Source organism: Babylonia areolata, chromosome 14 (assembly GCF_041734735.1).
Source record: "Babylonia areolata isolate BAREFJ2019XMU chromosome 14, ASM4173473v1, whole genome shotgun sequence".
Taxonomy (NCBI): Eukaryota; Metazoa; Mollusca; class Gastropoda; order Neogastropoda; family Buccinidae; genus Babylonia; species Babylonia areolata.
Window position 1 is genome coordinate 12,883,937 of NC_134889.1, and position 27,303 is coordinate 12,911,239.

Genomic DNA, 27,303 nt, shown 5'->3' on the forward strand with positions numbered 1-27,303 from the left:
AGCAAAGGTACAACTAAATCTTGAAACGAAACAAGCAAGGCAATGCTTTCTTTGCCAACGGGTGATTCTCATTGATCAAATAGGTAAAACTAAATCTTGAAACGAAACAAGCAAGGCAATGCTTTCTTTGCCAACGGGTGATTCTCATTGATCAAATAGGTCAAACTAAATCTTGAAACGAAACAAGCAAGGCAATGCTTTCTTTGCCAACGGGTGATTCTCATTGATCAAAATTAATAGGAAAATAAATTAATAGAAAAATAAACAAACAAATACACAGATAAACGAATAAATCAATAAATAAATATATAAGCAAAATTAATAAATAAACAGAAAGGACACCCCACCTAACATTTTCAAAAGTTTTTCAACCACAGAAGCCAGATGCTGCTGGAAGCATGTGTCCTCGCTAAAGTTCACTTGGCACATTTTCAACGCACACATTGACTCTATGGAACATTCAGCAGAAGATGTCCTCTTGAGCCACGCGCTTTTGATACGATCTTGACATTTGGGCATTCTTTTGTTTACTGAGCAATACAGTGTCAATCGTGTCGTGAGAAAATAATCAGTGAATAAGAAAGGAAAAGCATTCATGGTTAACGTATGATTCATACCAGCTATCATTAAGGAATCTTGTAATGTTTTAAAAACTGTTGCTCGACTGCTCTATCACAGGACCAAGGATTATGTTGGGAGCACGAATTTTTGCTGTTGTTCACTTGGCACACAATGAACCCATGCATACACGTTGAACTCATTTCACACTGAACACATACACACTGAACACATACACACTGAACACATACACACTGAACTCATTTCACACTGAACCCATACACACTGAACTCATTTCACACTGAACCCATACACACTGAACTCATTTCACACTGAACACATACACACTGAACACATACACACTGAACCCATACACACTGAACACATACACATTGAACTCATTTCACACTGAACCCATACACACTGAACCCGTACACACTGAACCCGTACACACTGAACCCATACACACTGAACACATACACACTGAACACATACACACTGAACTCATTTCACACTGAACCCATACACACTGAACCCATACACACTGAACTCATTTCACACTGAACACATACACACTGAACACATACACTGAACACATACACACTGAACACATACACTGAACACATACACACTGAACCTATACACACTGAACACATACACACTGAACACATACACGTTGAACTCATTTCACACTGAACCCATACACACTAAACCCATACACACTGAACACATACACACTGAACACATACACGTTGAACTCATTTCACACAGAACACATACACACTGAACCCATCAACACTGAACCCATACACACTGAACACATACACACTGAACTCATTTCACACTGAACCCATACACACTGAACTCATTTGACACTGAACCCATACACGCTGAAGTCATTTCACATCCAGCAAGAAATCGTCTCTGGAGTCAAGTGGTTTTAGTTTTACTACGATTTTCGAGACACGTGCACAGTCATTTGTTTGCTCAGCATCACAGTCTGTCGTGTCAACAATCACTTCCAACTCCGGACACGTCAGTCAAGTTCTTTCGAAACAATTATGAACGGCGGATCGGATGCGCTCTTGAAAGTGATGTCTTCTCTTGTATGCACATGCACAACCCTCATGCTTCTTGTCTTGTCTCTCGAGAGAAGGCCCAGACAATTGCTCGCACATGATCTACTACTTAAACACACACACACACACACACACACACACACACACACACACAATGGTACACTGAATTTGGTAAATTCAACAAGAATAATTTTTAAAATATTAATCTGTATTCACAATGAAGTCGAACACAGATTAAGATTCAACAATAAAACAACCGACAAAGAACACAACAGAAAATCTGATTATTTGCATCACATAGGCTGCAGGTTCACTAATCTGACAGGCGATAACACGTGAGAGCACGAAGAGTGTGCAGGGCATGGAGGGGTTAAAGGCAGCTCAGTTCTGGGAAGTGTCGACTTCAGGTTCTGGTCTGCTCTTCCAGTAAGCGTCCCTCTTTTCCTGAGTGAAGAAGTCCTTGGCCTCCACGTCCCAGTCCACAGTGCAGTCCACTATGGCGGAGTCTGGGACCTGGGTCACACAGGGCAGGGTGGGCGGGTGATGAATGGATGGACAGATGGGCGGATGGATAGATGGACGGATGGATGGATGGATAGATGGACAGATGGATGGATGGAGAGATGGACGGATGGATAGATGGATGGACGGATGGATGGATGGACAGATGGATGGATGGATGGATGGATAGATGGATGGATGGATAGATGGATGGATGGATGGATGGATGGATGGACAGATGGATGGATGGACAGATGGACGGATGGATGGATGAACAGATGGATGGATTGATGAATGGATGGATGGATGGACAGATGGATGGATGGATGGACAGATGGATAGATGGATGGATGGACAGATGGATGGATGGATAGATAATCTCGTCTCAAACTAAGATAGAAAACGATTCCTTCCCCTTTTTCCTCACTAAACAGAAACGAGAAGGAATGTGTTTCCCAAGGAAAGTGAAATATGCACACAAGCCTGTTGCACCCATCCCTGACAGTCCTAGCGATAACCAGGAGACCTGGTTTGGCGTCTTTTTTCAGTTTGACATTTGTTGATTTCACATGAATGGAGGTTCAGGTGTCTGTGTGTGGGTGGGTGGTTGGGGATAGGGGGATTCCATTTCCATCGGAGGCCAAGTCGTAAATGATGGGCATTTTGAGTTACTGCGTGCAAGGCGATGGCACGGAGAAAATGAAATAAAAACTACACAAAAAATAACACAAACTTATTGAACTACACAGAGGACATACGAACACACTTACATATACACGTAACCATGCACATATACAAAAACATAATAATAATACACGCATAATGAATAATTACATAAATGCATTTATAAACACACAACTGAAAATGTACACGTACATTCATAAGCATGCCTTTATGTGCAACTGAATTTCACCTATTCATTCAGGATAGAATCACTTCTGTTTACATAATACGAAATGTTGAAATGCACAAATCCATTATTTTAACATGAACATAATTCGGATACAGTTGGGTTTTTTTTTGTTTTTTTGTTGTTGTTGTAACATTCATGAGAAATATTGTGGAGAGAGAGCCAGAGACAGACAGACAGACAGCCAGAGACAGACAGACTGACAGACAGCCAGAGACAGACAGACTGACGACAGCCAGAGACAGACAGCAAGAATGAATGAACTGTCTGTAATGAGGGAAGAGGAACACAAACATGTTTTCATCCGGCCCTCAGGGCAAAGAAATTTAACAATCAAACAAAACAAAACAGACAAACAGAGACAGGGAAAGATGAATATTTGAACAAAATCATGCGGATTTGTTGGTATATTCCTGTTAGTTGTGACTGAGTTGCTGTTTTAAATCGTTTTGTGTGATGTGGTCGTTAAAAGGTTGAAGTGTCATGCCAAAGCAAATCACCAGAATAAGTAAGGCTGGATTCTAAAATATCTTTTCTATGAAGAAGCAGCATTATTCTATGAGCATGGCGATTTGCACCAATACAAAAGATGATAAACTGATGATGAAGCACACAACCAGATCAAACACTGAACACTGATGAAAACTGCTCTGTTTATTTGAGTTCAAATTTCCATGGAGGAATGTAGAAGGTACTGTGCTGAAGGAAATGTCTTTAGGATTTTGTCACTCTGATTTTGAATCTCGCCTATGAGGAGTTGGTGCTTGTTTAAGAATATTTCTACTTGCCAAATTAGAAATAGAGAACGCATACATTTTATGAGATTTGATGTACTTATGAAATTCTTTAAATGGAAATAGATATTATATACGAAATGTTCTTTCATTCTGGGACAGCTGTCAATTATTTCTAGAGAAATATGTTCAGACCATGACAGATTACTGTCAATCAGAAATGTGATAGCATTGAACTTTAACATTTTTATCATTGATGAAAAAGGTTTTGCTCTGAGAGACACACACACAGTAACAGAAAGCAGTGTACCTTGTTCAGTTTGGTGTAGAGAGGATGGACGTGCTCCCTAACGGGGTTGTTGTCCGCTCTGTTGTAGGCACAGAGAAAGGCCCAGCGTCTGTTGGGGCCGTCGTTCTGACTGCTGGTGTGCAGCAGGTTGCAGTGGAAAAACAGCGCGTCACCTGTTCACATCAAAGCTAGACAGCTGTACAATCAGACAGGTAAGAAGACAAAAAGATAAAGTCAGAAGGGAAGTTGACAAACAGAAAGATTCAGAAGGTACAGGTAAGAAATGTAAATGGGTAATCATAAATGTGGACAGGCACTAGTGCATTTAACTGCTATACAACAGAAAATAAAACAATCACAGGCTGTGTTTTAAAACGCAATGCATTATCGAGAATGCAAAAGGAAACAGTCACACAAAAATGGACAAGACTTTCATGGCTCACGTGTGATTCCTGCAGATCAACAATTGACAATGCCTTTATGGCAATGTGTGATTTTTGCAGAACGACACATTTCTCCTATCTCCCTCCTCTGCACACTGGCCTCCTACCTCCCTCCTCCCCGTCCTCTACACACACACGTGTGTTCAGTGCTGGCACTTTAGCTGGCCCAGCCAAAGTTCGTGAAGCCAGGAAGTATGGCATGGAAAAAAGAAATGCTCAGCGGCACTGGCTCAACGCTTGTTCAGCGGTTTCTTTCGCGCATCATCTTCACTGGAAATAACGACAAGTGGTTTTCTACAAAGAACGCAAAATAAGCTTTCCATTGACTCCGAACACAACATGTTTTCTTACATAGTGATTGTTGCGGCAACGGTTGAAACATAAATGAATAAAGAGAAGAGAAGGATAAGCAGAAACATGATAGCAAAAATTAAATTTACATCCCTCTCTAAGAAAACAGGCGCTTATCACAATGAAATCGTAAAATCACGAGAACAATTAGCATGCCTGCATGCAGATCAGCTTACCTTTTTAGTTGTGTGATTTTTCTTGGCAGCACAACAAGTGTTTAAATGAACACACTGTAGCATGGTGAGTGCAAGCAGCATGGGGATGGAGAGTGGGGTGAGTGTCTGTCGGCTTTTGGCACTGCCGTGTAGTGGAGATTAGGTACACACATTGCACTGTTCACTGTCTCATCAGCTTTTAGCGGTATCCTTGCTCTGCTCAGTGTTCTTTGTTCATAAAATGGTTTCGGCACAACACAAAATTGTCCGCTAAACATATGCACTGAAAGTGCAAAGTAAATAGTAAATGCTTGGTGTATAATTCAGACTTTTAATACTTGGAATAGGGAGCCACTTGTCGAAACGCATATCCACCAATATAATGATATCACTCCCGTGACAGAAAAAAATCTGAACAAGCACAAACAATAAAAACAAATAAAACAAACAGATGAACAAAGAAAACATTAAACACAGAACACTGAAATCTCAATATAACCAATTCTTTTCATGTGAACTGAATACGCATGCAACCAAACTGAACGACACACAACACTGGGCACACACAGTGACGCGTGTGTGAACACACACACACCCACACACACTGGAAACACACACAAACATAAACACTCATGAATCAAGTCACACACACACACACACCCACACACACTGGAAACACACACAAACATAAACACTCATGAATCAAGTCACACACACACACACACACACTGGAAACACACACAAACATAAACACTCATGAATCAAGTCACACACACACCCACACACACACACACACACAGAGGCTCGCACGCACACACACACACACACACACACACACACACACCGAGAGAGAGAGGCTCGCACGGCACACACGCACGCACACAAAGTTCAAGAGCACTGCTATTTGCCTGCAGGTTTGCCAGAAAGCAACAGAACACCCTGCAATCAGGGGACACAGCGGTCAGCTGTTCCCGCATCAGAACATTGATCTGTTGTTCCTCATCCCGAATGCTGCGCACACGTGTTTTTAGTGTATTGACAAACGCGTGCGTCTCCTCGCCACCTTGCTCCCCAAGCAGACCCAGGCCACACCCCCATCTCTTCAGGAAGTCAACACAGTGGCACTCTAACATGTGTTGTTTGGGAGAAATGTTTGTGTTGGGGAAACTCTGTCGAAAAAACTGCATGTACTGTTTGATGTCATGTTCTATTCTATCAGTGTCTTTCTGTGTGACTCGTCGCGTGTGGGACACCTGTCTGTGAACAGCTTCAAAGCGTTGACTGAGCGTCTGAAATTTTGCTGCAATGTCATCTGCATGCTGGTGGAGGATGTGGTTGTCGGAAGCCTGAAATGTTTTTTGTACAACACTCTGACGGATGTTTTCAGTGACTGAAGGTTGCAGGTATTTATGACACTGATTGCCCACAAATGATCTGCCATGTTGTGCTTGCACAGTGATCTTGTTGTTTTTCAGCACTGTGTCCAGGTTTGAAGTCACAGGTCCAGAAAGAAAAGACAGTTCTGTCTCTTGCTTTTTCTCTTCAATCCTGTCGTACAGATCACCAATCTGGCTCTCAACTTCAGTTTTCTCTTCAATCCTGTCGTACAGATCATCAATCTGGCTCTCAACTTCAGTTTTCTCTTCAATCCTGTCGTACAGATCATCAATCTGGCTCTCAACTTCAGTTTTCTCTTCAATCCTGTCGTACAGATCACCAATCTGGCTCTCAACTTCAGTTTTCTCTTCAATCCTGTCGTACAGATCATCAATCTGGCTCTCAACTTCAGTTTTCTCTTCAATCCTGTCGTACAGATCATCAATCTGGCTCTCAACTTCAGTTTTCTCTTCAATCCTGTCGTACAGATCATCAATCTGGCTCTCAACTTCAGTTTTCTCTTCAATCCTGTCGTACAGATCATCAATCTGGCTCTCAACTTCAGTTTTCTCTTCAATCATGTCGTACAGATCATCAATCTGGCTCTCAACTTCAGTTTTCTCTTCAATCCTGTCGTACAGATCACCAATCTGGCTCTCAACTTCAGTTTTCTCTTCTGCTAATGACTGTTGCATGTGCCTGCTTTCTTTTTCCAGTTGTAAGATTTCTGTCAGCCTTGTTTCATGCACTCTCTTTTCTGTTTCATCTTCTTTATTGGCATGCAGATGACTGACAAACTGTAAATGCTGCATTGTTGTCTTGCTGAAGGTCTTGTTCCTGTGCTAGTGATGCAGCGATCTGTTTGTCAAGTGTATTGCAGTCTTGTTCTAACAAATCATGATGCTTTTTGACAATGCCAAGCAGAATATGAAAGTAAGGTGGAGCTACCTGTGTCAGTTCTACATTGAACAATGGCTTGTGGATGGCATTGTTGAAGGCTTTTCCTTTTTTCTTGTCTTTGCCATGTAAACGAAAGTATCTGTTATCACGCTTGATATTGGTGAGTGTTCTGGGTGGAATGCTTGGCTGCTTTGTTGGGTCCTTCTTCATCTGCTGTTTGGATGTCTGACACCAGACAGGGGTGGGAAGACTGGGCTCCAGAAATACCATCAATTTTCACGAGGTAATCATAATCTCCGAAGAAGAATACGCGAATGCGTTTGTCTTTCCATTGTAGTTTTTGAAGTTCTTTATTTGTTGCTTGTATGGATGAGAACAGTTTCCAAATTTTCATAACTGTCTTTGCAGTTGACAGTTGCTATCAGGCATGTGTTCTGCTTTGAGTTAGGTGCTCTGGTGTTGGCTGTCTGCAGCATGAACTTGAAACTGTCTCCACCATTGTCCCCACCAATCTTCACCCAGATCTCTCTGGATGGTATGGTGTCATCATGCCATGTGAGAACATTTTCCTCTTCATAGTTATCCAGTAGAGAGGAAGGTAAGTGTGACAATACAGCCACCACTGACAGGCACCTCTGTTTTCTCCCTGTACATCTACAGCTAGAGCTTACTGAGTTTTGTCTACATTACATCTCCACACACAATGTCTACATTACATCTCCACACAATGTCTACATTACATCTCCACACACAATGTCTACATCACATCTCCACACAATGTCTACATCACATCTCCACACACAATGTCTACATTACATCTCCACACACAATGTCTACATTACATCTCCACACATCTCCACACACAATGTCTACATTACATCTCCACACACAATGTCTACATTACATCTCCACACACAATGTCTACATCACATCTCCACACACAATGTCTACATTACATCTCCACACATCTCCACACACAATGTCTACATTACATCTCCACACACAATGTCTACATCACATCTCCACACACAATGTCTACATTACATTTCCACACACAATGTCTACATTACATCTCCACACACAATGTCTACATTACATCTCCACACACAATGTCTACATTACATCTCCACACACAATGTCTACATTACATCTCCACACATCTCCACACACAATGGCTACATTACATCTCCACACACAATGTCTACATCACATCTCCACACACAATGTCTACATTACATCTCCACACACAATGTCTACATCACATCTCCACACACAATGTCTACATTACATCTCCACACACAATGTCTACATCACATCTCCACACACAATGTCTACATTACATCTCCACACACAATGTCTACATTACATCTCCACACACAATGTCTACATCACATCTCCACACACAATGTCTACATTACATCTCCACACACAATGTCTACATCACATCTCCACACACAATGTCTACATCACATCTCCACACACAATGTCTACATTACATCTCCACACACAATGTCTACATTACATCTCCACACACAATGTCTACATCACATCTCCACACACAATGTCTACATCACATCTCCACACACAATGTCTACATTACATCTCCACACACAATGTCTACATCACATCTCCACACACAATGTCTACATTACATCTCCACACACAATGTCTACATTACATCTCCACACACAATGTCTACATCACATCTCCACACACAATGTCTACATTACATCTCCACACACAATGTCTACATTACATCTCCACACACAATGTCTACATCACATCTCCACACACAATGTCTACATTACATCTCCACACATCTCCACACACAATGTCTACATTACATCTCCACACACAATGTCTACATTACATCTCCACACACAATGTCTACATTACATCTTCACACATCTCCACACACAATGTCTACATTACATCTCCACACACAATGTCTACATTACATCTCCACACACAATGTCTACATTACATCTTCACACATCTCCACACACAATGTCTACATCACATCTCCACACACAATGTCTACATCACATCTCCACACACAATGTCTACATTACATCTCCACACACAATGTCTACATTACATCTCCACACATCTCCACACACAATGTCTACATCACATCTCCACACACAATGTCTACATTACATCTCCACACACAATGTCTACATTACATCTCCACACACAATGTCTACATCACATCTCCACACACAATGTCTACATTACATCTCCACACACAATGTCTACATCACATCTCCACACACAATGTCTACATTACATCTCCACACACAATGTCTTTCTGGTGCTGTCTCTCTGCATGTTCGCTTGCTATTGCCACCCCTTTATTTCTGAGACATTTTCGAAGTTTTCTGAAACTGAACTTACTGGCCCCTAACTGTGCCCTGAGTGCCTCTTCACAAGAGATGGATGGTGTAATTCCTGCTCCCTCTTAACACCTTTTGCCTGTGGTTTTTGGTGGTGTTTTTTGTTTTGTTTTTTTGTTGTTTTTTTTAGTTCGCTGCTATGTTGTTTGGTTGTGCCTTCAGTTGTCCCACCAGACACATCACGCCTGACGTTCTCAACAACTTTCGCGCGCTTTTTTCATAGAGGTGAGGAGGCCAAGAAAGATGGTTTTCGTGGTTTGACCACTTTCTTCTGGGTGAGAGGCTGACCTTTTGTTTTGCATACAACTGTGGTTTTGCCAACTGATCGATTTAATATTGTTTTTGTCAGTTTGCGTTTAGTGAAGAGGGAAGTCACGTTATGTATGGAACACAGGCCTTGTTTTTGGATGACTGGAGATGCTGTCATGTCTTTGAATCGCTTTGAGGTATGTTGTGTGTGGAGTGTGCAACATCAACAGCGATGTCTGCATGTCACTCATGGATACAGACGTGTGCGGTTTTTCTGGAGCGTGCAACATGATTGGTGATGTTTGCGTGTCACTCATGGATACAGACGTGTGTGGTTTTTCTGGAGCGTGCAACATGATTGGTGATGTTTGCGTGTCACTCATAACTATTACGTGGTACTTTCTCTGGTGTAGATGTCACTGGAGGCGGGTAGAAACGATGTGTCTTTTTTCAGTATGATGTCACTGGCATTTTTTGTATGTTAGTGACTGTTCCTGTCTATTTTGGGCGGCCTCTCTTCCGTCTGACTGGTCTACCAGCTTCTGCTTGAGATGCAAAGTGTGAGCAGGTGCCACATTCGTTCAGAGGAGCAGTGGGGTCAAAAGGAGACCACAAGCCTCCTGCACAGTCACTGTCAGCTTTAGCATTTTGCAGGGTGGTAGTGCTTTCTGTTCTCTTTATCTCCTGTACCCTAGCATGGCACATGCTACACAAAGTTGTGGAATGTGTATCACTTCTGTCATACATGATATCGATGCCGTGATATTCCTTGAGTTGTGATTGAACAGAATAACAATATCTCATGCATGCATCAGTACGTTTTTTCGAACGCCCGCCGCACACTCTACACAGACTGTGCAGTCTGCTTTTGTGTACACTTTCTGTATGCCTGTCTTTCTCCATATTATATACCCTGATCCTCTGTCTGATTAAGTCCTTATACTCTTCAAACTATGAAACACACACACACACACCGTGGCGCGCGCGCGCACACACACACACAGACACACACACACACACACCGTGGCACACACACACACACAATGATGGATACAAGAAACAAACAAACAAGGAATTAAAACACACACAAACAAACTCAGTACAACACTCGATTGTTGGCCTACAAAGAAAAATACATTGTCAACAACCAAACAAGAAGTCTCCAACAAAAAACAAAAGACACAAAAGATTGAAGAGAGAAGTGAAAGAAAAAAAAATCCGCAAAAGTTAGTCACAAGTTTTGCAGACAGTTTTTGAGTCAAAAGCAGCCGACACTCACCCCTTCATTCCACGAGAAAGACGAAGTTTTTACAGTATTAAATGTGAATACATGTACATGTCCTGCATATATCGTCCGTATGTTCATATCATCGCTGATATAATCAACGCACAAGTATCTTCTATGGCCCTGACATTGTCATTTGACTTCTGCTTTTTTCCCATGCTTTCCCACGTTGACCACACCTATAGACTCATGTACACTCGATGCACAACTCACTATGCACGTGCACACACGAAACATTACAACACTGCCACTGACGTCAACAATGTAACCCGCACCTCCCCCGTCCAACCCTCCCCCACACACAAGAGAAGAGAACGCACTGACCAGGGTCCATCTCCACACTGACCACAGGGCAGACAGCCTTCAGCATGTCCACTCTCTCCAGATCTGCCCCCATCTGACCGCCAGTCTTCTTGTGTTCAATCCGTCCACACCGGTTGGATCCTTGCAGGATCTGTCAGTGACATACACCTTTCAGCGCACTGCAATAGATCGGTGTGCAGGAACATGCAGGAATAATGTGTTTACATGAGGGAGGATGGTGACATGTGTGTAGAGGAGGGAGGTAGGAGGACTGTGTGTGTAGAGGAGGGAGGTAGGAGGACTGTGTGTGTAGAGGAGGGAGGTAGGAGGACTGTGTGTGTAGAGGAGGGAGGTAGGAGGAATGTGTGTGTAGAGGAGGGAGGTAGGAGGAATGTGTGTAGAGGAGGGAGGTAGGAGGAATGTGTGTGTAGAGGAGGGAGGTAGGAGGACTGTGTGTGTAGAGGAGGGAGGTAGGAGGAATGTGTGTGTAGAGGAGGGAGGTAGGAGGAATGTGTGTGTAGAGGAGGGAGATAGGAGGAATGTGTGTGTAGAGGAGGGAGGTAGGAGGACTGTGTGTGTAGAGGAGGGAGGTAGGAGGAATGTGTGTGTAGAGGAGGTAGGTAGGAGGAATGTGTGTGTAGAGGAGGGAGGTAGGAATGTGTGTGTAGAGGAGGGAGGTAGGAGGAATGTGTGTGTAGAGGAGGGAGGTAGGAATGTGTGTGTAGAGGAGGTAGGTAGGAGGAATGTGTGTGTAGAGGAGGGAGGTAGGAATGTGTGTGTAGAGGAGGGAGGTAGGAGGAATGTGTGTGTAGAGGAGGGAGGTAGGAGGACTGTGTGTGTAGAGGACGGAGGTAGGAGGACTGTGTGTGTAGAGGAGGGAGGTAGGAGGACTGTGTGTGTAGAGGACGGAGGTAGGAATGTGTGTGTAGAGGAGGGAGGTAGGAGGACTGTGTGTGTAGAGGAGGGAGGTAGGAGGAATGCGTGTGTGGAGGAGAGAGGTAGGAGGAATGCGTGTGTAGAGGAGGGAGGGAGGAGGAATGTGTGTGTAGAGGAGGGAGGTAGGAGGACTGTGTGTGTAGAGGAGGGAGGTAGGAGGAATGTGTGTGTAGAGGAGGGAGGTAGGAGGAATGTGTGTGTAGAGGAGGGAGGTAGGAGGAATGCGTGTGTAGAGGAGGGAGGGAGGAGGAATGTGTGTGTAGAGGAGGGAGGTAGGAGGACTGTGTGTGTAGAGGAGGGAGGTAGGAGGAATGTGTGTGTAGAGGAGGGAGGTAGGACTGTATGTGTAGAGGAGGGAGGTAGGAGGAATGCATGTGTAGAGGAGGGAGGTAGGAGGAATGTGTGTGTAGAGGAGGGAGGTAGGAGGAATGTGTGTGTAGAGGAGGGAGGTAGGAGGACTGTGTGTAGAGGAGGGAGGTAGGAGGAATGTGTGTGTAGAGGAGGGAGGTAGGAGGACTGTGTGTGTAGAGGAGGGAGGTAGGAGGACTGTGTGTGTAGAGGAGGGAGGTAGGAGGACTGTGTGTGTAGAGGAGGGAGGTAGGAGGAATGTGTGTGTAGAGGAGGGAGGTAGGAATGTGAGTGTAGAGAAGGGAGGTAGGAGGAATGTGTGTGTAGAGGAAGGAGGTAGGTGGAATGTGTGTGTAGAGGAGGGAGGTAGGACTGTGTGTGTAGAGGAGGGAGGTAGGAGGAATGCGTGTGTAGAGGAGGGAGGTAGGAGGACTGTGTGTGTAGAGGAGGGAGGTAGGAGGAATGTGTGTGTAGAGGAGGGAGGTAGGAATGTGAGTGTAGAGGAGGGAGGTAGGAGGAATGCGTGTGTAGAGGAAGGAGGTAGGTGGAATGTGTGTGTAGAGGAGGGAGGTAGGACTGTGTGTGTAGAGGAGGGAGGTAGGAGGAATGCGTGTGTAGAGGAGGGAGGTAGGAGGAATGTGTGTGTAGAGGAGGGAGGTAGGTGGAATGCGTGTGTAGAGGAGGGAGGTAGGAGGACTGTGTGTAGAGGAGGGAGGTAGGAGGAATGTGTGTGTAGAAGAGGGAGGTAGGAGGACTGTGTGTGTAGAGGAGGGAGGTAGGAGGACTGTGTGTGTAGAGGAGGGAGGTAGGAGGAATGTGTGTGTAGAGGAGGGAGGTAGGAATGTGAGTGTAGAGAAGGGAGGTAGGAGGAATGTGTGTGTAGAGGAGGGAGGTAGGAATGTGAGTGTAGAGGAGGGAGGTAGGAGGAATGCGTGTGTAGAGGAGGGAGGTAGGAGGAATGTGTGTAGAGGAGGGAGGTAGGAGGAATGTGTGTGTAGAGGAGGGAGGTAGGAGGAATGCGTGTGTAGAGGAGGGAGGTAGGAGGAATGTATGTAGAGGAGGGAGGTAGGAGGAATGTGTGTAGAGGAGGGAGGTAGAAGGAATGTATGTAGAGGAGGGAGGTAGGAGGAATGTGTGTAGAGAAGGGAGGCAGGCGCGGTGTGTGAGTTTCGTGTTATGAATTTTAATGAATTGTTTTCTGACATTCACTTATCGATTACTTTTGAAATTTAATCTGCCTGATTCGCCATTCAGTTAAAGTCGTGACGATAATGATAGTGGAAAAGTCTGAACAGACTGTTTATGTAAAATGGTCGAATGGTTTAAAAGATAACTTCGATAGCACGAGGCTTCATTGAAAGAGATTAATTAGTCATTAAAGTTATAACACAAACAAAATCTACAAAATCAATTTTGTCTTAACTTTTGTATTCTGTGTTGTGGTGTTAGGGCCTGAGCAATATTTCTTACACATGACAGTTGAAGACATTGATCACTTTTTAACCCACTCTCCCTTTTTCTTTAGATGGACAATATCACACTCGAATGTATTAATCTTGTTTCGTAAAAAAACCCATGTGTATTTCATTGTGGGATGGGCTGGTTCAGAATTGTCAATATTAACATTTATCTTGCATTGAAAACACCATTTAGAATTTAAACATTATATATACACACAATGAAAAATTAAAGCTAAACTAATGCCCATAGGTATACAACCACAGCTAGTAGACGAACATAATGTGAGCATTGTAAATCCATAGCGTCAGACCGTATCATGAACTGCTGCCTGTCAGACAGCGTGCAGTGGGAACTAATTGACCAGCAGCCAACCTTCAGACATCCGTTGTCCTGGCGACAGGGGTCCATGGCGATGAACACCGTCATCATGTCTGGGAACAGGCATGTGTTGCCATACCAGTACCTGTCAACACACACCTTTATCCCATGTGTTGCCATACCAATACCTGTCAACACACACCTTTATCCCATGTGTTACCATACCAATACCTGTCAACACACACCTTTATCCCATGTGTTACCATACCAATACCTGTCAACACACACCTTTATCCCATGTGTTGCCATACCAATACCTGTCAACACACACCTTTATCCCATGTGTTGCCATACCAATACCTGTCAACACACACCTTTATCCCATGTGTTGCCATACCAATACCTGTCAACACACACCTTTATCCCATGTGTTGCCATACCAGTACCTGTCAACCCACACCTTTATCCCATGTGTTGCCATACCAATACCTGTCAACCCACACCTTTATCCCATGTGTTGCCATACCAGTACCTGTCAACACACACCTTTATTCCATGTGTTGCCATACCAATACCTGTCAACACACACCTTTATTCCATGTGTTGCCATACCAATACCTGTCAACACACACCTTTATTCCATGTGTTGCCATACCAATACCTGTCAACACACACCTTTATTCCATGTGTTGTCATACCAATACTTGTCAACGCCCACCTTTATTCCATGTGTTGCCATACCAATACCTGTCAACACACACCTTTATTCCATGTGTTACCATACCAATACCTGTCAACACCCACCTTTATTCCATGTGTTGCCATACCAATACCTGTCAACACACACCTTTATTCCATGTGTTACCATACCAATACCTGTCAACACACACCTTTATTCCATGTGTTGCCATACCAATACCTGTCAACACACACCTTTATTCCATGTGTTACTATACCAATACCTGTCAACACCCACCTTTATTCCATGTGTTGCCATACCAATACCTGTCAACACACACCTTTATCCCATGTGTTACCATACCAATACCTGTCAACACACACCTTTATTCCATGTGTTGTCATACCAATACTTGTCAACGCCCACCTTTATTCCATGTGTTGCCATACCAATACCTGTCAACACACACCTTTATTCCATGTGTTGCCATACCAATACCTGTCAACACACCTTTATTCCATGTGTTACCATACCAATACCTGTCAACACACACCTTTATTCCATGTGTTGCCATACCAATACCTGTCAACACACACCTTTATTCCATGTGTTGCCATACCAATACCTGTCAACACACACCTTTATTCCATGTGTTACTATACCAATACCTGTCAACACCCACCTTTATTCCATGTGTTGCCATACCAGTACCTGTCAGCACACACCTTTATTCCATGTTACCATACCAATACCTGTCAACACACACCTTTATTCCATGTGTTACCATACCAATACCTGTCAGCACACACCTTTATTCCATGTTACCATACCAATACCCGTCAACACACACCTTTATCCCATGTGTTGCCATACCAATACCTGTCAACACACACCTTTATCCCATGTGTTACCATACCAATACCTGTCAACACACACCTTTATCCCATGTGTTACCATACCAATACCTGTCAACACACACCTTTATCCCATGTGTTACCATACCAATACCTGTCAACACACACCTTTATTCCATGTGTTGTCATACCAATACCTGTCAACACACACCTTTATCCCATGTGTTACCATACCAATACCTGTCAACACACACCTTTATCCCATGTGTTGCCATACCAGTACCTGTCAACACACCTTTATCCCATGTGTTGCCATACCAATACCTGTCAACACACACCTTTATTCCATGTGTTGCCATACCAATACCTGTCAACACACACCTTTATCCCATGTGTTACCATACCAATACCTGTCAACACACACCTTTATCCCATGTGTTACCATACCAATACCTGTCAGCATGAGAGAGAGAGAGAGAGAGAGAGAGAGAGAGAGAGAGAGAAAGTGGGTGTGCTTAGCACATATTTACTGGTTCTGCATATCCGACATGCCATAATTAACATTATGTCTCAAACAGATAAATGAGTTCATTAACGTTCATACAGCTGATTGAATCATTAGAAATAGTGTGGTGATATTCATTAGTCGATCAGTAAAGACCATTTCACAAACATAATTTAAAAAATCGGACAGTTGGGAGTTTGAAAATCTCAAAGTGACCTAAAACAACTTATCTGACACATAATCCAAAAAGCAAGTTGTATTTGGCATGTAGTCCAATGATCTGCAGCTTTACATAATGGGCCCCAATTCAAACTGCGGGTGTTTTTCAATAACTGATTGTGGAGTCGAAATATATCTTCAGAACAACATCTCATGTCTCCAAATCTTTCAAACAATTCTAACTGGATCAATAATTTTGAACTGATGATGGTAAATATATCTACCAATGCACATTAGCATGTCAACCCACCCAACCCTGGGGAGTAACGGCCTTGGCAGGCTTCCTGCCACTTTGATGCGGTAAAAATGAGAAAACACGCTGAAATCGACAGGTTTTTCCTTCGGTCAAATTGACACGTGTTGACAAAACCGGAAATACTGTAGAAGTTAGTTCCCTTTGCATGCGGTTTATGCATAATTATGTAAGGATCATGGAAACCGTTTTGATTGAATCGAATTTTTCGCCCAGACAGTGCTTGGGTGCAGGGTTGAATGATGTATGCAACATCCGCATTTTCTAAGACAGTGTCAACAGCAAAGTACCTGGGATGTTCCATGTTAAAACACAACGTCAGGACCAACAAGAGAACACGTCAATGTCACCGTCATCTTTATGACCACAAAACAACACATATCATCTGGAATGAACTTCCTCTTTCGCTTCGTCAGGTCTCCGCACCCAGCTCTTTCAAGTCTGGCCGTAAAACCCACCTCTTCACAAGATAGCCTCCTTCCCCTACCTCTTCCTTGTATTCAGTTTCTTCAGTTTTAGAGTTATGCATGCGTGTGAATGGCTGATGTGGAAGCGCTTAGATTTACTTCTGCACAAAATTCAGCGCTATATAAATACCATTATTATCATTATTTATTATTATTATATCGCACCATGATGGACTTTAGAGTATGCTTAAATCCCTTTCTGCTGAAGGTCCACCGGTGGTGACAAAGGCAGCTGACAGGGTATCTTAATCTTTTAATCACACATGTTGACCAACTGACCCGTAGTCCTGATGCCAGACAAAACGGCCTCCTGTGAACGGCTCCTTCATCATCAGCTTGGTGTGGTAGTGGTACACCTCTCCTCCCAGCAACTGGAAGAGACGGGGCGGTTACACTGAATTATTTAATTGAACAGGTCACTTGCCCATGTTAGTGAGGATGCTTACAAACACAATGAAAAGTCATTTGCGGTTAGAGTTAAAGGCGTGGAAGCCTGGCCCGGGGAGTGGGGAATGACTATTTACAGTGACAACCACCTTGTCCCCACGCCAAGCCTCCAGCCCTTCACCTTTAGCGGCAAACTTCTACAGCAGTGTCCTGCGGTCAATCATATTTTGAAATACAAGGATAAGTATTTCGGTTTAAACAGTATTTCATTTGGAACATGTCACAATACGACACATAAAATTATATCGATGAACAGGACAACAAGAAAATTTTATATGAAGTCCTGTCCTGATACATGTACATACTGAATATGTGATGGCTGTCATCACAACTAGAAGTTAAGACGTGCTCATACATGAGTTTTGAACAAAACTAAACTGAGATATAAATAAAGTGAAGAAAATGAATACTAAACGTGTGGTGGAGAAAGAAGTCAACAGACGGAGAGAGAGAAAGAGAATTATCAATGCTGGGGCACAGCACAGCAAGACTCAACTTGGCCGACAAACAAAGCGGCCAAGGCCAAGCGGCCCGCGGAAAAAAAAGCAAAAAAAAAAAAAAAAAAAAAAAAAGCAAGCACACCATCATGTATTCATATCATGATCTGGCAAGTGAAGGGGCAGCGCTCTTTCATGCACTTACATATGTGCATACAGACAGGATATTACTCATCGTTAAAAACCTTTGAATTAAATGCATGCAAACATATATGGGTATAATCATATATATGTACACTAATGCCCATCCACACACACACACACACACACACACACACACACACACACACACACACACATATATATATATATATATATATATATATACACACACACACATATATGAGTAATTCTAATAGATCAGGCATTAACTGAACCACTTGTTTCCCTTTACTATTTTAATCTCATGTCGATTGAAGAAACATAAACCAGAACAGCACTGCACACCTCAACATATCCAAGTCCCTCGGGACAAAAGAGCGTCGCTCAAATCGCTGCCTGCTCTTCCTCTCGCTGTGACAAGGTGAACACTTTCTTGTCATGCGTTATGCGTTCTGCCATCAACATATTTTTTCCGCATATTCTAGTGCACAATTACATCTAAGACTGGTGTTATAGTGTGCCAGCAGTGTCACCCCCCACCACCCACACTCTGTCCCCTCCCCCCACCCCTCCCTTCTTATCTTCCTTCCCGCTCTGTCCAAAGCCCAGTCTTTGAGGTTGCACCGACACCCGCGCCACCCTCCCTTCTCACCCCTACTCCCTAGTGGGCCCTCTTTGGTCAGCGACGCAGCGTCACCCGCCCCAGCTATAGGAACACGTGCAGTTACGTGATGTCTGCCGCGATCCCCGTGCTGAGCAGGATATCCCGTGTGGCGGCCCCGTCTTTCAAGTCATTCCCCACCTCCCCTCCACAACCGCAACTGACGTAGATGGCGGGACTTCGGAACGAAAGCTAGGGAGAATTTATGCTAATGCGAACTTTGATCAAGCTGGCTAACAGGCCGAGAGCTGTATTGTCCTGTCTCCCCAATCTCTTTGTGACGTAAATGGGTGAACTTGTCATCATAGAATGTGTATAGACAAGTGGGTTGAATTGTAGCGAATGGGATCAATCTGTTGAACTGGGATCAAGCAGTGAATCTGTCAGTCATTCACATAGCGTCACTAGGACAAGCAAAGATTGGTTATTTTAGTTCAACTAGTTAGGGGAGTGAGTGTTGTAGCTTAGATTAGTATACACAGTATGTTGGGGGAAGGGATGAAACCAGTCAGCACAGCCAGTTCTTAGCTGTCTCCCAGAAGAACTGACTGACACAGGGTGACTGACTGATCAGTGATGTGAGGAGCAAGGAAATCCCTGTTGGGCTGTGTGCTGCTTTAGGTGTAGGATGATCTTGTTACTGTGTGCTGCTTATAGGTGCTGCTTTAGGTGTAGGGTGAACTTTTTTACTGTGTGCTGTATTGTAAAGTAAACACTCTATAAAAACCACTCCATGTACGTCAGTTGCGGTTGTGGAGGGGAGGTGGGGAATGACTTGAAAGACGGGGCCGCCACACGGGATATCCTGCTCAGCACGGGGATCGCGGCAGACATCACGTAACTGCACGTGTTCCTATAGCTGGGGCGGGTGACGCTGCGTCGCTGACCAAAGAGGGCCCACTAGGGAGTAGGGGTGAGGAGGGAGGGTGGCGCGGGTGTCGGCGCAACCTCAAAGACTGGGCTTTGGACAGAGCGGGAAGGAAGATAAGAAGGGAGGGGTGGGGGGAGGGGACAGAGTGTGGGTGGTGGGGGGGTGACACTGCTGGCACACTATAACACCATGAAAGCAAAATTCATTTCTTTAAATGTAAACTAGTTCTGAACCATTGCAAACAGGTCGAGAGAGGGGAGAAATTGTATCTGATATCCTATCACACATACTGGTGATTGTAAACATTTTGTTTAAGTATTCATTTTCACACTTGATTGTTATCGTTTTCAGATGGTAGGAAAGGAGGGAGTTAAAAGGTGAGTTGGGGGAAACAGGGTAAATTGAGGGTAGAATCAAAAATGAATATTTGAAATAGACAGAAGCATAATTAGATCAAATTACTGTATGGATTTCGTTGTTAACCCTCATTACTTGATGGATTTCGTTGTTAACACTCATTACTTGATGGATTTCGTTGTTAACCCTCAGCAAGTATAACAAGAGAAACAAATGATAATGAATGTAGAAAGTCAAAAACGTCAACGTTCCCAGTGACTTTTGATCACACACTATCGTGCAGGAAAGGCTTTATCAACTCCAGTAAAAAAAAAAAAAAAATTGACATGCCTTCCAGTGACATCAGTGGAACAAGTGCACTTGGTATCATGGCAATATCTAGTCCACAGTGAATTAGATAATCGTCTGAGAATTAAATGTAACACACAGGCATGCGAATCGGACAAATGTCTAAGAGAGCCCACAGACGATGTTTCAGAGCTGAATTTAAGTACTGATAAAAGTCTCTTTCTAGGATATTACTCTTTTCTTTGGATGACAGTAGAGTGAAAACATGATTGATAGTGCTGTAGCTATTTGTTAATCCTGCCTGACAGACAAGGATGACATTTTCTTCTATCCATTAATGAAGTCTTTGGTCTGGAACTATCACTTATCCAAACAGCTGTATGCTATACACCTAGTGACTCAAAAGAATCAAGACCCCAGTTCTGAACAACTTGAATCCACTCCAAAAGGGAGAATTCCTCTTTGCTTGAGTAAATGAGAGAGAGGGAGAAATAGTTAGCTGGCTACTCCCGAGAGAGAGAGAGAGAGAGAGAGAGAGAGATCCAATGGCCATATGGAATGGAAAGAACATGTATAGCAGGTAAATATACTTGAACAATACTCAGTCGATAAACAGTCATTATACTCCTCTGACAGCAGATGAAAAACTAATAACTGGACACTACTCAGTTGATAAACAGTCAGTTATCCCCCACTCACCTTCTCGCAGGTACCAGCAACTTTTTCTGACCTGGCCACCATGCCAGTGACGTCATTTCCAGGCTGATTCCACAAGCACAATCGGCTTTTTCTGTTGGCACCATCATTTATCTGCAAGTGTCACAAACACAAGAGCATCTACAGCAACAGCCTCTACAACAAACTCTCTCTCTCTCTCTCTCTCTCTCTCTCTCAGTCTCTCTCTCAAAGTCTACACTAAAGTCGTTGATAAAGTGCAAGAAGAAGCCGATTTTCATAAATTTCTTGGGTTAAACATCAACAATAATCTCTCTGGGTCAAATGATAATTCTTCTTTATCTAATAACCTATCCCGAAAAAAGAAGAAAAAAAAAGAATCAGCTTAGTAGAATAAAACATTTTCTTGATCAACATACACGAAAAAAAAAGCTTATATACAACCAGACATTGACATGTTGGACTTCTTGAGGCGAGTAAGCACTGCTTAAAACCTCTTGAAAGTTGAAATCCTCGTCTCTGCAAATTAATGACTACAAGGAACTTAACGTTCTGCCCTTTAATCTAAGATATCACTTCAGTAAATGTGTTTTCGTGTGTACAATCATGAAAAGCATATCACCATCTTACCAAACAAATCTGGAATAATTAAATATGACAAAAATATTTGTTTTTAAAACACATTTACAAACTGGAGATTCAGACAGATCACCTTATGCACAACAAGAACATACGTCAACGGCATATTCTTTGATGACGTCGCTGTCTTCCAGGATGCCCTTGAGTTTCTTCAGTTCCGTCTCGTTCAGCAGGTTCCTGAAAACAAAGAGAGGTTTGTTTTCCCGGCACTACTGAAGACGCAGCAAAGCAACACAAGGCAGGACAGTTCAGCGAAGGACAAACCAACAACTACATCAGTTTCTCTGTCCCTCCCTTCCAGTCACTATAAAATATATGGCTAGCTTGTACCAACCTTCTGGCGTCAGCGGTCTACTTCATTCACTGCGTATCCCTGAAAGCCCAGAACAGAGAAAGAAAGACCACTAGGTAAGAACTGTTTTGTACTATTACACAAACAAATACACACACGCGCGCACGCGCATGCGCGCGCGCGCACACACACACACACAGAGTTAATATTTCCTGACCAAAATTAATGAACCAAAAAAAAAAAAAAAAAAAAAAGGGGGAAACCTTTCTTTCAATGATGGTATTATTGAACAACTGTATACTGACTGACTGGTTGGTGGACGGAAAATTCGATAGTTGACTGATCCACTTTTTTAGGTTCCCCCCTCGGTCAGTCCCTGCACTGTTACTCCGTTTACTCATTGCATCACACTGACTGAACAGCTGGCTCGTGGTGATGTGCCCACTTGGAAACGACCGTCCACAGGTTCTTTTCCGTACACACCGGTTGTTGTTCTTTTTAACTGTCCGCTTCACTCAACCTTAAGCGGTGGCCTGGGTGCTAGTCTTTCAGCTGAGACGATAAACCGAAGTCTCGTGGTCAACATGCATTCAGTGCACGGAAAATAACCAACGGCAACAAAACGATTCTCTCTGGCAAATCCTGCAGGAAAAATCCACTTTCACAGGTAAATCCATTCATTCCCAAGAGAAAAAGACAAGAAAAGGAAACAAATCAAGATGACACTGCACTGTGGTGAGGCGTTTTCCCCAGGGAGAGCAGTCTGAATTTCACTCAGAGAAATCCGTTTCATGATAACTACATCTTAATACAAAAAACAACAACAGGGAGCTGACTGGACCATCTGAAAATGGAAACCATGCACTTGGCACTTGATACACATCATCACCACCCCCTGCCTCCCACCATGACCCTGGCTGTCCACCCCCGCCCCCCAGGCTGACCTGACCAGGATGTAACCATTGGTGTCAAAGTCCGCCTTCACCTCCGGGGTGACCTGGAAGCTGCCGGCCTGGAACTGGTACCCTGCATACAGAGAGAAGGAAAAGGGAGTATTATTACTGGCAGCATTTGTAGATTACATGTGAGTGTAATGTGTAGGTGGGTCTGGCCAAATGTTCAGATTCATAGCATCAACTTCATATTCACACGCCTGAAAGAGTGGAATAACGTAAAAAGGCACGCCAAATTTCAAAACAATATCTCAAATAGCTTTGAGATATTGAGCTTTGAATTTTCGGAAAAAAGGCGATTTTAGAGAATCTCACAAAATGTCATTTTGGAACCCATGTCGAATTGTAATTAATAGATTCCCATAGTCAAAACTATTAAAATATGATTTATATAGTACACAAAATACCTCATTTTTTCCAGTTGGCTGTTAATGCTATTGGTTGAATGCCAGTGTCATAAAATCTGGGGACAAGGCATATTTTTAACATGTTCGATCCTGCAGTTTTGATAGCAGCATTCCTGAAATGACGAACTCAAGACCTATTGCATCCACATAAACATTTAAGATATTTACAGGTACGGGAATGACTGTAGACTTACAACACAGCAAATACTGATAATATATCCTGATAAATGACAGTTAACATGACTGTACGAAAAAAGCTTGATTCAAGACGATCGGGGAAAATGTGCACTATTAATGTTAAAAATAATCATCCTTTCAGATATTTTTAACTTTTTTCCAACATGAAGTCAAAATTAATAAGTATGCATCACTTCATGCAACTGTTTTCTTGATGGTACTTCTTTATTAACCTTACTATTAATCAGTACAACTGATCATACCCTTCATCTAGACATCCAACTGAACTTATGCATAGTCCATATCAGTGCTGAAGTATGAAAAGGTTGAAAGGAAACAACAGTTTTACATCACAGCATCAAAGGGTATACCTACCCCTGGTAGTGTTATTTTGATTAGTTTTTCTTCTCTCTTTTTTCTCTCTCCTCTTTCAAGTAATTGCTGACATTCGCAAAACATTTAAAATTCAGAAACACAAATGCGCACGAATTATTGTACTTGTTTCTTTAATCCGATGTGCTAAAGAAATTGTCTCCACTTTTCCTTCAAGCATTTCCATCTGCTGCACAATGAAATTGCAGTGAAAGTCTGGCATTAAAAACGAAGACAATACTCTATCACATCTACCACCAATTCAGCAGCTAGCATACACACACACGCGCGCGCGTGCACGTGCACGCATGTACACACTGCACGCACACACCCACACCCACAATCTAATCAAACTTGCATTCCCCATCCCCACCCCCCTTCAATATCTTAAAAATTAGAATTTCAACAACCAAATTTACATGAAATTATTTAATATTTGATATATCTGAGTAAAACCTGAACTACGTTGATCTGTGCGACAAGAATTCTACGAAGCATGAAACCAGTGATCTAAAAAGATCTAGTTTCTATCAGTGGGATGAAACTCATCAAAACACGCGGGGTTTAACATTAACTTTGATAACAAAAAAGATGTCCCGGTCAGTTCTACGTTGATTCCTCATTCATTAAACATACGATTCGTGCAGTTCATCATTTTTCGAGGATAACATAACGGTAATGTTCGAGGTTAACGGCACCACAAACGTCTGTAGAGGTCTGTGTAGAGGAGAAGAGAGGACTGGCCGTACTGAGTGAGTTAATGATCGTCAGACTGATGACATGTCGGACCACAGTGGAGTCGACACCGTTCAGAATCACGAACACTCCCTAACGCACAAAACAAGAAACACTAAGAGGGAAGTACGAAGGTTGTTCACTTCCTGATATTTTTTTCAACTCGATGTATGTGGTACTGTGCTTGCTGCGGTGAAAAGTGATAAAAGTCCGGTCCGTCAACTCAGTATTGTTTTACAGCATTACATACCGGCCGGACCTAGCCAGCACATAATATGTACACGTGCCTTCATGCGATTGTATATCATAGTGTGTGTGGGGGAGGTGGGGGGCCGGGGAGGGAGGGGGGGGAGAGAGAAAACAAAGGCTGAAATCGATACGGCAACCAAGATAATTACTGAAGAGTGGCAATGCAGCGGGCCCAGATGGCAACACCGGCAGCACAAGAGGCAAGATGTGGACACGCCAATATCATCTGGAATGCCGCCGTATCCACGTCCGTTAAAAAATGTATATGTATAATGTTTTGGGATTATATATTATATACATATATGGGTACAAGAGCAAGCAGCCGAATAAAGGGGAACAAGGCCTTCAAGACTCACTTGTGGTACACTTTAAAAAAAAAAAAAAAAAAAATCCAAGCTTTTTCTGTATTGAGTATAATTTCAAAATATAATGTTTAAGATGAGAAAGATCAGTTTAAAGCAAATTAAGTCCCCTAGCATTATTACAGAGTAATTTCCCTTTTTTACTATCTGCATCAAACGTTTGCAAAATAAATAAAACTTCCATGCTTAGCAAAAAAAGTTCCTGTTTGAACAAAAAATGATAATAATGACTGCTCTTGTTGTTGGCTCAGAATATCAGATCAAAGTGCCAAGTTTAGAGAATACAAAAAATATAAATATAACAGTAAATGCAGTTTGCATATAATTAGGCTTCATTTTTTTTTGTGCCCATCCCAGAGGTGCAATATTGTTTTAAGCAAGATGACTGGAAAGAACTGAATTTTTCCTATTTTTATGCCTAATTTGGTGTCAACTGACAAAGTATTTGCAGAGAAAATGTCAATGTTAAAGTTTACCACGGACACACACACACACACAGACAACCAACACCGGGTTAAAACATAGACTCACTTTGTTTACACAAGTGAGTCAAAAAAGGGGGATCTCTCATCTTGCGGTAACAGGTGATCGACGAGGTAAAATATTTTGTTGTTGCTGTTGTTGTTTTGCCACTTTCGACTGAAGGTTTCATTGAAAATGGCCCAGGTTTTCAAATAACAATAACCACAACAAAAGCAACATGAACAACCAAACAGGGCAAAAAAGGGAAACGCACAGAGGCAAACTTAAAAACCGGCAATACTTCTACTGCCATGAATACTACACCACCACCACTACTACATGACTTCAACTACTGCTTCTACTACTACTACTACAATAATACTCTCACCTTTGTTAGCCATGATACGACAGAGTGAAGCAAATAACTTGTGACTGGCAAGAAATCAAAGCACTTCTCTTGCAACAGCATGCAGCAAACCCAAGTCATCACAATGATAAGCGTACTCGTCAGTGGTGACAACGTGCTCCAAAGTACCTATCAATGATGCAGTGTCTGGATATCCACACCTATCTTCAAGGGGTCACACTGTCAGGTCAAGATCACTCTGGGCTGAAATGTGGGTTATCAGTCAGCACGGGTACTGATGGGAAGCAACTCGTGGATAGCAGCGTTGAACAGATAGCTCACGTTTGTCATGTGAAGACCCATCAGGGTCAAAAAGGGTAACAGGCCGATTGCTGTTAAATGTGTAATCAACCGGGTGGTAAAGGTAGGGGTTTTATGTTGTGGTGGATTTTGAGGAATCTGGATAATGGGGATTAAAATGATTTGAAAGGGTTCAAATATCCACATGCAGACAATAACAAAAGGTTTTCTATCATTTTATTTCAACATTTACAGAAGGGAAAGAAAATCGTGCTTACAAAAGCCGCAGACTAATACATGTCATAAGTACACTGAAAGAAATGCATGTGGATGTATACGTATATATTACAATTGAAAGACTACCACTTGTTCTGGAAAAGGCAACAACATAAATAATGCATATATATATATGACTAAGGCTGCGATGATTTACTGAAAGTATACTGACAGCATATACTATGTGATGCATACTGCTAGTGTTAAGCGTTCCTTTCTTACACTGACTCTCAGTTCTACGAGCCTCACAGTTATGGTGTGTTTA

The 27,303-nt window shown here is 42.7% G+C and overlaps 1 protein-coding gene across 1 annotated transcript; it reads right to left on the reverse strand.

Moving 5' to 3' along the window:
• On the reverse strand, positions 1-26,660 carry LOC143289827 (L-proline trans-4-hydroxylase-like). The gene is made up of 9 exons (XM_076599003.1): positions 26,505-26,660; positions 23,344-23,425; positions 22,203-22,284; positions 21,493-21,603; positions 17,850-17,941; positions 14,648-14,738; positions 11,552-11,681; positions 4,093-4,244; positions 1-2,150 (listed from the first exon to the last, which is right to left on the reverse strand). The coding sequence occupies exons 1-9, from the start codon at positions 26,515-26,517 to the stop codon at positions 2,019-2,021; spliced, it is 885 nt and encodes a 294-aa protein (XP_076455118.1). The 5' UTR covers positions 26,518-26,660; the 3' UTR covers positions 1-2,018.
• Positions 26,661-27,303: the final 643 nt, after the last annotated feature.